The sequence below is a fragment of the Alligator mississippiensis genome, chromosome 1 (genome assembly GCF_030867095.1).
Source record: "Alligator mississippiensis isolate rAllMis1 chromosome 1, rAllMis1, whole genome shotgun sequence".
Taxonomy (NCBI): Eukaryota; Metazoa; Chordata; order Crocodylia; family Alligatoridae; genus Alligator; species Alligator mississippiensis.
Window position 1 is genome coordinate 68,318,789 of NC_081824.1, and position 14,535 is coordinate 68,333,323.

General features: G+C 41.7%; 1 protein-coding gene across 1 annotated transcript; it reads left to right on the forward strand.

Annotated features, from left to right (window-relative positions):
- The first annotated feature begins 229 nt into the window (after positions 1-229).
- IRAK1BP1 (interleukin 1 receptor associated kinase 1 binding protein 1) lies at positions 230-13,955 on the forward strand. Its single transcript, XM_006266402.4, has 4 exons — positions 230-585; positions 10,422-10,487; positions 12,506-12,636; positions 13,292-13,955. Exons 1-4 carry the CDS (start codon positions 322-324, stop codon positions 13,560-13,562), a joined length of 732 nt encoding a protein of 243 aa, XP_006266464.1. The 5' UTR covers positions 230-321; the 3' UTR covers positions 13,563-13,955.
- The last annotated feature ends 580 nt before the right edge of the window (positions 13,956-14,535 follow it).

Consider the following 14,535-nt stretch of genomic DNA (forward strand, 5'->3'; position numbering starts at 1 on the left):
AGGGGCGGGATCAGGGCCAGGGTGTGAGCGGGCAGCGCGAGCCAGTCCCCGCACACAGGGCCTAGGCAGTCACGGCCACAGCACCCGCCCGCGCCGCTCCCTCCTCTCGCAGGCGCTGCCCGGCCAAGGCGAGGCCCAGCAGACCCCCAACGTGCGCATGCGCACGGCGCCCGTTGGAGCTGCCAGGTCATGTGACCCGCCTCGGCCACCGTCATCGCGGACGTCGTGTGCGTGATGTGACCCTCCTCCTTCCCGAAGTGCTGAGCGGCGCGGGTTGCCATGGAGCCGTAACAGCTCGTCTTCCCCCTCCCCCGCCTCTGCATGGCGCTGCTGCCGCTTCCTCCCGCGCGGGTGTTCGCGGAGCTGCTGCCGCAGGCGGCGGGGGAGGGGCGGAGCCGCGGGCGCGAGGCAGAGCCGGGCCGGGAGGTGCACGTGAGCGGCTGCGCGGAGCGGAGTGCGGCGCCGGACCGGGCGCGGGTCCGCCTGCGGCTGGGCAGCACCAAGGGCGCGGCCGGCGAGGCACGCAGTAGCGTCAGCCGCCGCCTGGACTACGTGGTGCACAGCGCGCGCCAGCGCGGCGTCCCGGTGGGTCCGTGCGGGGGGCGGGGCCGCGCGGTCGAGATGTCACTGCTTATGTCCCGCCCTGTTTCGGGGTTTGGGGCGGGGGCGTGTGGCGGTAACGTCACGAACTACGTCGCGCCCTGGGGGCGGGACCTTCGCTGTAGCGGGGGGCGCTCACGGCCTGCGGGCGGGCGCGGAGTCGCAGTGCCTGGGTGGAAGCTGTCCGGAGCAGGCTGCACAGGCTCTGGGCAGGGACGGCTTGAGAAAGCGATGATCCCGGATTGAGCCGAGCGCAAGGTCTCTTCCAGCTCCTACTCGGACTCAGGAGTCGGGGGGCTGCGGGAGAGCCGCGCTCGTCACACGCTCCGGGCACTCAAGGGAGGGGAAGTCCTGACAGCTTGTCCTTGCGCTTTCTTCAGATCTAGCCTACAAGCCCCGGTGGACACTTTTACACGGGGGTGGGGGGGGTGAACTTTAATTAGAGTAGCTCCAAGAGTCCTGCAGCATCTAGCATCCCCACGCTTCAGTGTCTGCAGGGACACTTGAAGTATGGCTTGTCCGATGAGCTCTAGTTCAAGCGCCCCTGCCACCATGTTGAAGCACAGGGACCCAGATCCAGGAGGCTGCTGGAGCACAGCAATTTCCACCTGCAGGCTCGATTAATCAAGTCGGCTCCGAGGCCCTGCAATTGCAACACATTGGAGTAGGCTCCGCGCTTGTGTAGGGGTGCTCTGTGTTCTCAAATAAGAGAAAGCTGATCTTTCCTTGCCTTTAAGCCACTTCATTTTTTTGATCCTTACATTTTTTTTTTTTTTCCAGACATTTGTATGTTGGTATTTTGCTTCAAGATCATAAAGTAACAAACTTACAGGTCGGGAGTACATATATGTAGAGACCAAGGATAATTTTGTTAGTTTTAATAGCTAAGACAGTTAAGCTACAATAGGATGGGAGTGTTCTAGCCGTGATGGGCCAGAGTGTACAAGAGGCAAGGATTTTACGGTATCTTTTGTATATCATCTATAGAGTTGGTTCAATAAAAGAGTTTGGGCAAAAAAAATAAAAAATAATAAAAAAAATCCTTGCCTCAAGTTAGATCCTTTTTTCTGCTTGGGATTTAGCTCTCTCCGGGCAGAGAACCTACCTTGCAGAGTGAGCGTTGCTCCATACCTGGTACCTGCCAACAGGTTATGTGGCTATACAGAGTTTAGAAGAAACTTTGTTTTAAAACTATCTTGCAAAACTCTCATGACAGTTCATAAAGCTAGCTGCAACTTGTATTTGCACATACTTTACGATGATAAAAATGCAGTGATATTTCACTTGGCCATAAAGAATTAGTTGGGGGGTGGGATTAACATTTTGAAAGGCTGCTTTATGGTAGAACCCTCAAAACCTGTCAGTCAAACAATATTGTTCCCAATTTTGCTACCAAGTAGGAAGATTGCATAGCATTTCTTTACAGTCACATCATTATTGTTAGTGCACATTAATCCCACATCAGTGCAAGATATTTTACCATGCCTGCAGTAGGAACCATAGCCTACAGTAGCAGTAACGCTTGGTTTACACTTAATTTTGTTAGACTAAGCTAGATCAGAAACACAGAAGGATGTCTTTCCTTATTTATGCCTTACCAGTCTCTAATATACATGCTGATTAATTTAGTAGTAAAGCTTATTTAGTTCAGGGAATGGGTTTAAGCTACACCAGCAAAGAGCCTTTTTGTCACTATAAGCTGTATCTTCGCTGTAGGGTTTGATATAAATCTAATAACCCATAAGCATACATGGGCCCAAGACTTTATTAGCTTCTCTGTCTACCATGCAACACTCCTCTTTCTCCTCCCAGCCACAACATCTTTTTCTCTTTTTTTAAAAAATAACTGTTCCCTGGTAAAAAAGGAATAAGAGAACAGAGGAAAAATAACCCACCTCTTTCCCCCTACCTGGGACTTATTGCACTTGCCATTGGATTGCTTAAAGAAAGGGGAGTTAAGTATCTGTATTCTTTCAAAGAATACATAGATCAGGGGTGGGCAAAATGCGGCCTGGGGGGCAGATGTGGCCCACCAGGCCATTCTATCTGGACTGCGGGGCCCCTAAAAAATTTAGAAAATTAATATTTATCTGTCCCTGGCTGCCTATCATGCAGCCCTTGATGGCTTACCAAAACTCAGTAAGTGGCCCTCTGCCCAAAATAATTGCCCGTCCCTGACATAGATGCTGAGGAAGGTGGTAAGAGCAGGATGATGATATGATTCACTTGCTCTGTGGGAAAAGTGACCTGTTTGTGGGAACTGTGCCCATCTTTTGAAGACAGGAAGGATCTTCCGTCACAGGCACATGCTGCAGGTTTTTTTATGAGGATGCAAAGCACAGGTCGGTCTGGTGCTTTTCTCAAGCCATATTTATATTGCTAGAGAAATAAGAGCAGAAGGTCAGAAATTACACTGTCAGGATTAACCCAGAGGGTTGTTTTAAGGGCCTCACCTGCAAACTAGTCCTATACTTCCCCAGTCCTATCTCTTTTTAAATTAACCTACCACACCTTGATGGAAACAGTATCAAGGGAGCATGCCTGGCATCAGAAGAGGGCAGTCCAGTGCTGTTTCTACTGCTTTTTTGCTCTAGCCCTTCTAATCATGGCTGTACATGACTTCCAACCACCCCCATGCCACATAGGTTTCAGTCTGTTTACAGGGTCTCTTGACTATCCCTGTTTCAATCTTCAGGTCCCTAACCTGGGCACCAGTTTCAGCCTCGTCTCCTTGAGCCTTATTTCAACAGCTTCTTCTTCCCTGGCTCCAGGCCTCAGCCCTGTTGCTCTAGCCCCTCACAGGGGAAGGGAAATGCATCAAAAACTAAGGAAAACAAAAAAATCACAATGTGTAGAGCACTATTAGAGCCTCCCAGCTATTCCTCACAGGACTTTCCAGTCCTCTAATATTTAGAAACAAACCATTAACACAAAACAGAACCCCACTTAGTTAACATAAATAATCCTGAACCAAACTCTCACCCTCCTGCTACGAACACAAAGTCTTCAACCAAATCTGCAGTCCCCCAGGTATGTTCAGCTAGGGTTACCATATTTCCAGGATCAAAAAGAACACTTGTAGGGAGAGGGGGAAGAGGCAGTGATATGCCTGTGCCCTGCCTCTGCCCCTCACTCCTAAGCCCTTGCCCCCCACAGCCCTTTCAGTGCCCCTCACTCCCAACCTCCAGCCCCCCAGCACAGCTGATGCCCCTCACTCCTGACCCAGAGACCCCTGTCACTCCAGTCCTGCTACCCATGTAGCTTGCCTACACACACACACTCTCTCTCTCCCTCCCCCCAGGGCCTGGGTGCAGAACACATGATCCCCAACAGCCAGTCACGTTGCCGACTTCTCCAAGCCCCAAGCATCCAAACTGCTTGTGCCCAGGAAAGGTGGAGGCAAAGCAAAAACCCAGACATTTGCTTGCATTTTAAAAACCAGCCTGAACACAAGGATCGGGGGCCAAAAAAAAAAAAAAAGGCTGTGTCCAGGAAAGATGTGATATTGGTGATGTAGCCAATATCACATCTTTGATTCGCCAGTCTGAATAACCAGCTGGCCATTTTACACCCAAGTCAAGTGGGAGCAGGCTTTGGCATGAATCCAGGGCAGGGCTTGAACTCACTCCAGAGCCAGAATGGGACACCTTACTAGTCTGTCACCAAACCTCATTACCATAATAGCTGGCCTTTCACATATAGATGGGATTTGTGAATAAGCAATAGGATGCAGTGCTTAATGTTTTGAAATAACAGTTTCTCAGAGTTTTAAAATTATATTTATTTTACATTGTTTGGAGCTGTGTGCAACTTTGCCTGAAAGAAACAAACCTCAAAAAGCCATGATATAAAACCACTGGGTATCTAAATGTTTATAGCATGTGAGCCAACTGTACTGTTGTGGAATCTGATGGTTTCAAAATTCATTGGATGAGCCCACTGGGGGCTGTGTGTATACACATTAAAATCTATTGTCTGATAATGGTTAACTCATGGATTCGTTCCTAGTTCTAAAATAACCACCTTAAATTACCAAACTACAGGGTATTTTACTGCTAGGTGTAGCCAAATAGTTCTTTTTAAAAATGTAACTCAAAGGTACTGAATATAATGATGGAGTTGGAAACAACTGATTCTAGAATAGAATGAGGCAAAGTACTCCTCACTAATGATTTGAAAGAGAAGTAAGAGACATGCTAATTCAACTAACAGATGTTTAATTAGGTGGGGTTGCTAACACCAGTGAGAACAGAAAAATGGTAAGTACTGAATAAAATATAACATGGGCAAAGACAGGCCAGTAAAGCTGAGGATACACAAGTTGCACACAAATGTAATGAATGTCTGTCTCTTGGAAAGTAACATTGTTATGACCTAGGAGTGAGTGGACTGCCACAGAGGTCAAAATATGAAATGGGCCACAGTGATAAAATATGCTAATGAAAGTTCAGAAATAACACATCGTTGATGAGAAAGGGTGTTAGCTTTCCTTTGTTTTTATTGTAGAGGATGTGGATTGCTACACTCAGTATCAGCAAAATATCTGACTCAAGGGAATTCAGAGGACAGCATTTTAGGCATCATTTCCTATGGTATAATTTGTAGTACTTGGTTTCAGCCCAATTTAAATCACCCCAGTACTAGAGATTCTTTTTGTTTTGCAGATCTGCTAGCAGCTTTCACTAATTTGTCCTTTACTGGTATTGCATTGCATGTAGTTAGTACCACAGTAGCCCATTCTAAAATTAAATATCTTTTTCTTAGTGTTTATACCTTCAATCTTTTTCATCTTATTTAAGCCCCTTTAGCAATCCATTAGCCAAACTATAGACTGACATCTGTATAATCCATATCACCATTCCTTGTAATCATGCTTTATTAGGGAGTTGGGCTAGTTCCCTCCTATTACACAAGCTTCCCAACAACAAGAGCTGCAGCAGTGGTTTGCCAGGAAGCCTGGGGGCAGTTTGTGTTCTTATGTTCCATATATATTTACAAAGGATTGTAATCAGAAATAAACACACACAGTAGCATGTATTTATACAGAGCTGGAAGTGTACGCAGCACTTCACAGTACAGAATCATCTTTGATGGCTGGAAGGGAAGTGAAAATTCAATGCGGGAAGCCAGCTTCTCTCAACTCAGCTGTCTGAAAGCAATGTAGGCTGTTTCAGTTGTGAACAAACTATACACATGAAAATGGTGAGAATGCTGAAAGGAGGTACTCTTGATTTACTCCATATATCAGCACTCATGTCAAAAGAAGAGGATCTACTATTAATTCCACGTGTAGAAGCCCTTAGACATTAAACAAAAACACAGTTTGAAGTTGTATTTTAAAAAGCATTAACGATAGTTCATATTCTACCTTTGCAAAACAAGTATGCACTGAAACTTAAACAAGACAAAAACTAATTAGGCAACAACTTGCTTTTACAAATATTTACATGATATTCTTACATGTCTCAAGCACAATTCTGTTCTATCTTTATGAAAATGCCTATTAAGCAAATACACTTTGAGTGCTCACTTAAGAAAGGTATTACAGAGAGTTCTAAAAGTAGCAGCATACAAATCCAAGAGAAAGAAGTGTGATGCAGGATGCCAGTAAAAGTAGAGCACAGATACCATTGGAGTTGTTTTGAATGTTGTTTGTCTTGACTTTAGCTATATGTGGTTTCCATGCATTCTTGGAGCATCTGTCCAGTCATTTTACTTAGTTGGAACTGTTTAGAGACATGTCAGCCTGCAGGATTTCCCATGAATACTTCCATGGGTCATAAGCATGAAAACACCTTGTGCCAAAGAGGGGAAAATAGTTACATTAGAAATATATAAAATACTGATACAGCCTTTCTGCTACAATTTTCTCATTTTTTTTATCTCCTGTTTTTCATAGTCAAAATTGTGCTGTATTAGTTAGACAAAGCATGTCTATCAAAAGCTCTTTAGAAGGGTCTTGCAAGTACACATGCACATGTGAATACATGTAATAATGTAACCCAGGGCTGTCTAACTAGCAGCCCACAACCCCATCCAGCTTGCAAGGGGTTAACATGCAGCCCAGTTAACAGGGCTCCCACCTTGCAGCTACTCCCCTCACTACTTTGGTTGAGCAGTTGCCAGGGCTGGGGGTCTGGAGAAGGATAGAACAGCAGGAGGGCATGAGCTTGGCAGACAGCTGTGTTGGGGGGGGAAGGCTTGGGCAGGGGAACTCACACAGCAGCAGTAATGGTGACATCACCAGTGTGGTGAAAGCATTGTGGAGGCTCACACAGTGGGTTGCGGGGAGGGAATTGCCCACAATAGTTTGGGCTGCTTGCTCGACAGCTGCTTGTGGCAGGGGTCCTGGGAAGTATATGGGTCCTAGCCACCCTGAAGTTGGACAGCCCTGGTATAGCCCATTATTAGTATGGTAAAACCTCGCATTGGGATAACTGGTCACTATGGACTTAGTCAAATGCACTGAATCCATGTCAGAATCCCATAGATTTGTACAAACCACTTTGGCTAATTAGTCACCTGTTAAAGTGTAATTAGTCATTTCCAAGTGTGTACACGTCCTGAATCACAATGGAATTTGCTTCCAATAATTAGTTGGCTTAGAAGGAAGGTGGCTTTCACGTCAAGCCAGCTAATATGTGCAAAGCATTGGATATTCTTCTGATTTTCTTGGTACGAGAAGACGGGTCATCAGCCCTTTCATTTAGCAGAATTTATCTTCTCTTTTGCATGCAAAGATGCAACGCAAACTTCTTTAACTAATTATTCTACTTAGTCATAGGTATGTAACTATTATACTGCAAGCACTCTAACCTTGTGTAGTAAATGCTTAATGTAAAGTTTCTTATCTGTATAATCTTACCAGTTCTCATGTCAGAACGAATACAACTGCACCCAGTTTTTTAATAAAAAAAAACATATTACAAAGGTCTAAAACCATTCTTTTTTTTGCTATGTCTTGATAGAGCATACAAAAATTTATCTTAGAAAAAATTGGAAGTGGTTACCTACTAGTAATTGGTTATCATTACCCTGTACAGTTATGAAGTTACCAGATTTTACTGTATGTAAATATTTATTTTCAAATTATAGCAGTTTTCCCCACTAAAACTTCTGTCTCATGCTGATGTTGAATAAACTAGATTCAGTTTCCTTTTAAACAATAACCGAAGTGGCATAGAAAAAAGACAAGGTTTTTTAGTAGTTTTTTCATAATGACTCCACTGCTTTGTGACTATTTGTATGTGCTTTCACTTTAGGATTAATTTGGCTTGTTTCTCTTCATACTCATTGGTGGATGCCTGGGTCACTCATATCACTAGCTGTTGTGGTACAGTTAGTGGCAGTTGCAAAATGGCTCTTTTAAAGACAAACAGCAGGGACTTGCGATGGTAGTATATTTTGTAGAATTCTCATATTTTCAAGATGGGGAAGCTGGAAAAACATAGAAAGATATAAACAGCCTTATTCAGATAAAATAAAGACTACTGGCTATGCAAGCTGTCTAGAAGATAAACCATCTTACTTGTTTCTTGTACAGAATCTAAGATGACAGGGTCTTGTTCAGTGACTGAGACACTTTGAGCACTACTGTGAAACAAACAACATGACTTTTTTTCCCCAGACACACAAAGTAGTGATTTATTTCAGTAATAGTTCAACACAGCAGTAGGTCAGCATGGTCTGTTAAAAAACAAGTTCACAAACTGATAGAATTAATGTGGTAACATCCTTTACATGTGATTTGTTCATTTTTCAGTTTTAATTATTTTCCTACCACAGTTTTTGTGGGCCTCTGAAACTTAGGACAGGGAGTTAGTTGACTGTCACAAAAATTCAGCATACATAGCGTCAGAAGTGCATCTCATTTGAGGTGTTGCAAAAACTAATTTCTTCCTGTGGCTAACATGATTAAATTGATAGCTCCTCAAGTAGAAAAAAAATTATAAACAGCAGGCACCACTTTAAAAAAATTACATTTCTTTTTGATCTAGCCTGAGTCATCATTCAGAGTAAAAATTCAACCAACATCCATCCTTCCCTCACCTTTCCCTTAAAACAGATCCTGAAACAGAAGCAAAAAAAAAATCTACAAGGGAAGATGCATCATAAAAGGTCATAATTTTATTGTTGGAGCAGATATTTCTTCCATTGTTTTTTCACCTGGAATTGATTATTACTAGATAAACTGTTCATTTCAGGTTAAGAGTGGGGGGCAGGGGACGAAAATTAACTTCTACTGGATAATTCTTAAAATAGAAAATACAAAATGTCTTTTACCACTAATGATCTTGCAATAGCACATAAAACCACAAGATGGCAATGTTTGTATACGTAGGCCACACATTTTGAAAACATTTCAAATGAACCAATTATACTGTAATCTGTAGAAAAGGAGAAATGCTTGCAGATTTTGGAGCAGCTGTGAGACCTCTTTCATCTTCATAATCAGATTATCGTGTGTGTGTGTGTGTGTATTACCATCATAGCACAGGGAGGTTGGAAGAAGTCGCAAAAAGGTCCGAATACATGGAGTGTTTTCCTAGCCACCCTGTCAGCGTACCTTGGCTCTGATTTTGTGCAGAGCTGGGAAGATGGGAAATTTAGTCTCTGTGGCCTATGCCAGTCAGCTCTTGGCCTTGCTGCAGAGACCACCAAAAAAAGATGTCAGTCACATTTGCACTTGAGAATTGCCTATTGGGAACTAAACTGAGATTTTCAATCTCAATTTACAACCAAACTGGTAATTTAAGAGGGAAATGCTTGTATGTCATTATTATTATAATCCTACAAATGTATGTATGCTACAGAGAAGGTAGCTTTGGGGTCCTTGTTCCTATTTCAAGAAGTACATTAACAGATTTCTTTAGAAAATGGGTAGATAGTAGAAAAGGACTACCATGCTCTTCTGCACAAGGCAGAATTAGTTTATTTCCAATCCCCTAATGCAGTCTCCTGACGGATGTTTTGTTGTGTTCTACAGAGCTGTTTCAGGATTCAGGTTCTTTGATTTGTAAGAACCTTAAATTGTAAGAAACATTTGATTCTAAGTTAGACACTGACCTGTTTATTTTGAATATTGTCTCCTATTCTATAACAGAATGATTATGCTGTGCCCTAGCCCATGGAGGAAGTGAGGGTGGGAAAGGAAGTTCATGCGAGACCAACAGCAAACCAATCCAGAAGTCTTGTGTTTTATTTGCATGTGGTTCTCATACAAACATCTGCTATCATCCACTGTGAAATAAAGATCCTTTTAGTACAAAAATGTTAAAGGAGAGTGGTAATTCTTAATAAGGGGGTACTTAACAACAACAACAAATTCTTAGTCATTAAGTAAACGTTTGCTATTCATAGATTGTAAGGCTGGAAGGGACCTTGGAAGATCGTTGGGTTCAGCCCCCCTGCACCAAGCAGGAAAGACAACTGGTGTCAAGCTATGTAATACTGCTTTCAGATTCTCTCAGAGGGTTTTATAAGGAGTTTTTTTTACCCGTTAGCGCTATGAAAATAATTCAGCTCCTTGTTCTGTAAGCCAGGTGCTGTGATTATACACTGACACAGTTTGGGCTGGCAGTCAGTTTCAGGACTCAGTTCTGCTGAAGTGATGGGGAACAAAATTATTCTATCCCACCATACTTGGAATTTTTAATATCCACCTTGTTTCTAATTGAAGAGACATATATAGCAATTTCCAACTTTTGTTGCTAAGCTTCAGTTATAAACTAAAATGCTCCAACCTTTCCAAGACATAATGTATAAACAAATTCTAGATTGATGGGTTAAGAAAAATTATACTTGTGTACTTTTTTTTCCAGGACAAAAATGTGACGGTGACAAAGGATTTTAGCAGAGTAGAAAATGGCTATAAAATGGAAGCAGAGGTAAGTATTATTCATAGCAAGAGTAATAGTAATGCACACAGACATTGAGCATATTTGCAAATTATCTTCTCTCAAAACTGGGGACAGTTGTATACAGTTTAAAGAATCTCCTAAATTACAGTTTGAAAAAAGCCTTTCTGAAAGAGTACAGTTGTAAAAAGACCCTCCATGAAACTTTCAAAAATATAAGCTTGGTGCTTCTGTGACAGTTTCTTTACTACTTCTATAGTACAGCCCATTGTTTTGCTTCCAGGGCCCAGTTTTTAAGCATGACTACAAAATAATGACTTGAGATACGGTGTATATTCCTCTGTCTAAGGCATTCAACATGGGTTCTGTTTTAAGTGGCTCTGCCACTGGTCTATAGCCAAGCCACTAAATTTGGGTGAAGATTCCTACAGAAGGGCCAAGTTTTAGGTTGGTAATCCCATTGATTTCAATGAGACTACTTGCGTGAGTGGGGCTTTGCAAGATTAGGCTGTTAAAAAGAAACTACTGCCTTGGAGCTGTCCACTGAGGAAAAGCACCGTCTCTTCAGTCAGTGACCCTTGGAGTACACCATACTAATTAGACTGGAGGTAGGCAAACTTTCCTAACTGCGGGTCATAATGATCCCCCTTGGGTGCATCTACACGTGCACTTTACTGTGGAGCTGACTTACTAGCTCCACAGTAAAATGTCACAGTCTACACATGCTTGTATTAGGGCACAGTAAACTAATTAACTCCAATGTAGGATAGTTCTGTCTGGGATAAGTACTGTCTTACCGCAGTGTAATTATATGCACTCAAACACATGTGTAGACTGACTGGCTGGCTGGGGCACAAGGGTGGTACAGTGCGGGGGCAGCCTGCCACCTAGCCCCTGCACTGTATCACCCTCTTGCCCCAGTCAGCCCCTCCACCACCCAAAGCCCAGGGCTGACCCCCTCAACTCCCCTGCTAGCTGCTCCACCCTGGCTCAGATCACTGTGGTCCCAGGCACACGTGAAGACGCTGTGCCTGGGAAGCAGCTGACTCCACAGTGAACTGTGCCAGAGTTTATTCAGTCACATTAACAACGTATGTAGATGCATCCCCTGAGTCAGAGATGGGTGGGCTGGCATTAGAACCCGATAGCTGCTGTTTGTCCCTGCAGTGGCATGGGGACAATTCAGGGAGAGCACCCACCAATGAAGCCCCACGTCCTTGGGTCAGATTCAATGGTTCTGTAGGCCAGATCTAGCCTGAGGGTCATAGGTTGATGACCCCTGAATTAGACAACTATCCTACATCTTGATTTTATTTTACTGAGGCAGCCTAGCAGTTTGCAACGCTGACAGATGTTTTGTTATGTTCTACAGAGCTGTTGCTAAACTTCATACAGTAGGATTCAAGTTCTTTGATTTGTAAGAAAATAACGTAGCATACCCTTTCAGATTTCCCACATTGAATTTAGTAATAATGTAAAAGGGACTTGTAAATTTTTGGGAGCAGAAAAATAAAATAGATGCTTAACTTCTTAAAGAACTTGAATCATGATTTTTCTTGAACATCAATCCTTAAGTCCTATTTTTGGCTGTAGCACTTGCAGGTTAGTCTTCCTATAACTTTATGTAACAACACTTAGAATTATACTGTAATTTTCCTTCCTGTACATGCTTTTCATCCTACTTTACCTAATTTTGAACATAACCATTGAAATAGTAATTACTGCCTGCAGTAGCCTTTTGTGTCTTGAAAAATACATAAATAGAGTCCATATGGCTAGTTTCATCTTAAGCATTTATGTCAAACTGCTAACATACCAAAAATACCAGACCTCCTCACAAAAGAACATTTTCTTAATCCACGGCTTCCATCCCCTTTAAACAGTTTTAGTTCTGCTGCAGAGCAGTGACTTTCTTATGATAGGGCTGAGATATTGCCCAGGTATAGAAGCAATAGTTTTCATTAGATCTTAACAAAGATATCCAATCTTGATCTAAGCATCGTGGAAAAGAAAACATGTTTCTAATTTCTGTTTATATTAACTCATAGGTTTGCATTACATTCAGTGATTTTGAAAAAATGCAGAATGTCTGCAATCTGCTTATTGAGAAATTAGGTAGTTCCATTAACATCAGTCCCCCTCACTTCTACCATGCGCCAGAAGCTGTACATACACTCCGGTAAGTTCCACCTCTCCCCACCAGTGGCATTTATCTGAATGTGTAATCTGTGGTATTTAGAAATGGAAAGGAAGTCCTTATACTTAAAGGAAAATCCCAGTAGCTTTATAAATCAAATCCTATTTAACTCACAAGTGATAAAAATCTTTCCATGGAGGTTACCATATTCTTGCCAAAAAACAAAAGGTAACAAAGGATCTTACTTCTCCTGGTGAAATCTGTGGATTACTTAGAATATTAAGTCAGCATGTTTGGTTTTGGAGAATTCTGTAAAGTGCACTGATTTAGCCAGCAAGCAAGGGAGTTGGATGGGGGCATCATGTCTAGATACTTTTGATTTCCCTATTCTGAATGACTAGGTACTGTTTGCATCTGGGAGTGGCCTTCAGCATGAATCTGGAATAAAACTTGCACTTACACTGTAACTGCTTTACCATCATGCCCACTAGCTGTATGTAGTATATGTATGTTCTAAATCTCTCTCCCCACACAATTTTAACTGTCCAGCAAAAGACTTGGGAAGATGTCCTTTGTATCTCTGTAATTATACAGAAACAACTCCCCCCCCCCCCCCAAAAAAAAAAAAAAAAAACTTGGCAGGAGACTGTGCATCAGTTGGGTCTGTTAAGTTATTTTGCTGCTTTCTACGTTCTAGGTGTGAAGTGTGTCTTGCTGCTGTTGAAAACACACGTCAAAAAGCTCAAGAGGTCTGTCAGCTGTTTGGCCAGGCATTGGGAAAGCCTTTGTTAATAAGAGAAGAGGAAACAAAAGAATGGGAAGGACAAACAGACTGTCACCTATCAGACTCTTCAGACTCATTGACTATGCAGCAGAGAATCGAGAGATCCACTATTTATGCATCTTCAAGAGTATTTGCTATTTTTGAGATAAAAGGAAAAGAAAAAAGAAAGAACAAGTTGATTTAAAAATGTACTTCTTACCTGCCATTGATAAATCTTTAAATACTTTAAAAGTATGCATTTCTTCAGTTTTTCAAACACATACCTTTGAATACAGTTCAGGAAAAACTAATTAATAGTGTTCCCTAAAAAATAGATTGTTCTTAACTGGAGAGAGAGAAGTAATTCTATCATGATTTTTCAAACGGATTAAAGGTGGATAACCTGGACTGTACATACATTTTATTCCCTTTAATGAGGAGAGAGATGGGTGTATGGCTTTATACAAACTTCATTAAGATTGTCTTTTTCAGATTTTACAACCATGAATAAAGCAGGACAGCAGTAGGAAAGCTCATGTATACCATGTTTCAGTGTGCTAAAGAAAAAGATACAAGATAAAAACATTACTAACGATAACCACATTTTGACATTTCATTTTCAGTATCTTCAGCATTGGGAATAATATGTAGCTCAGTGCATAATCTTTCAGAAAACAGATATTCAGATTCAGATATTACTACAGATATTCAGAGGAATTACTAACATTTCTGTCCATTTGGAAAGACATGACAGTCAACTGTTAATTTAGTTTTTTAAGTGCATGACTTTAGAAGCTGCTAGCTGAAGCAGCTGTATTTAAAGCTTTCATTTCAAGCAAGTGAGAAAAGTAAATTCAAGATATGATTTTTTTTAGAAGTTTGGGGATTTTGTTTTTAAATAAAATTTGACAACATAAGATATATACTGTAGTTCCAATTAACCTGTTTATCTAAAATAAGTCATTAATGCATGTTTAAGAAAGAAGTTTAATTTTATTTCTTTAATGAAATAATTTGCATCAGATTTATCTTGGTTTCCATTTTCCCAGTTTAGAAAGAGAATGAATGTATTGTATAGTTTCACATCACATGTCCAAGACACAGGCAGTTTTAAATGCTTCAGTGATGAGAACACATTTTTCTTAACTATGGCTGCATAGTGTACTTTGATCCATCAT

Coding starts and splice junctions, on each gene's coding strand:
- IRAK1BP1 (XM_006266402.4), top strand. CDS start 322: ATGGCGCTGCTGCCGCTTCCTCCCGCGCGGGTGTTCGCGGAGCTGCTG. Junction 586..10,421: donor CGCGCCAGCGCGGCGTCCCG/GTGGGTCCGTGC, acceptor TTTTTTTTCCAG/GACAAAAATGTGACGGTGAC. Junction 10,488..12,505: donor GCTATAAAATGGAAGCAGAG/GTAAGTATTATT, acceptor ATTAACTCATAG/GTTTGCATTACATTCAGTGA.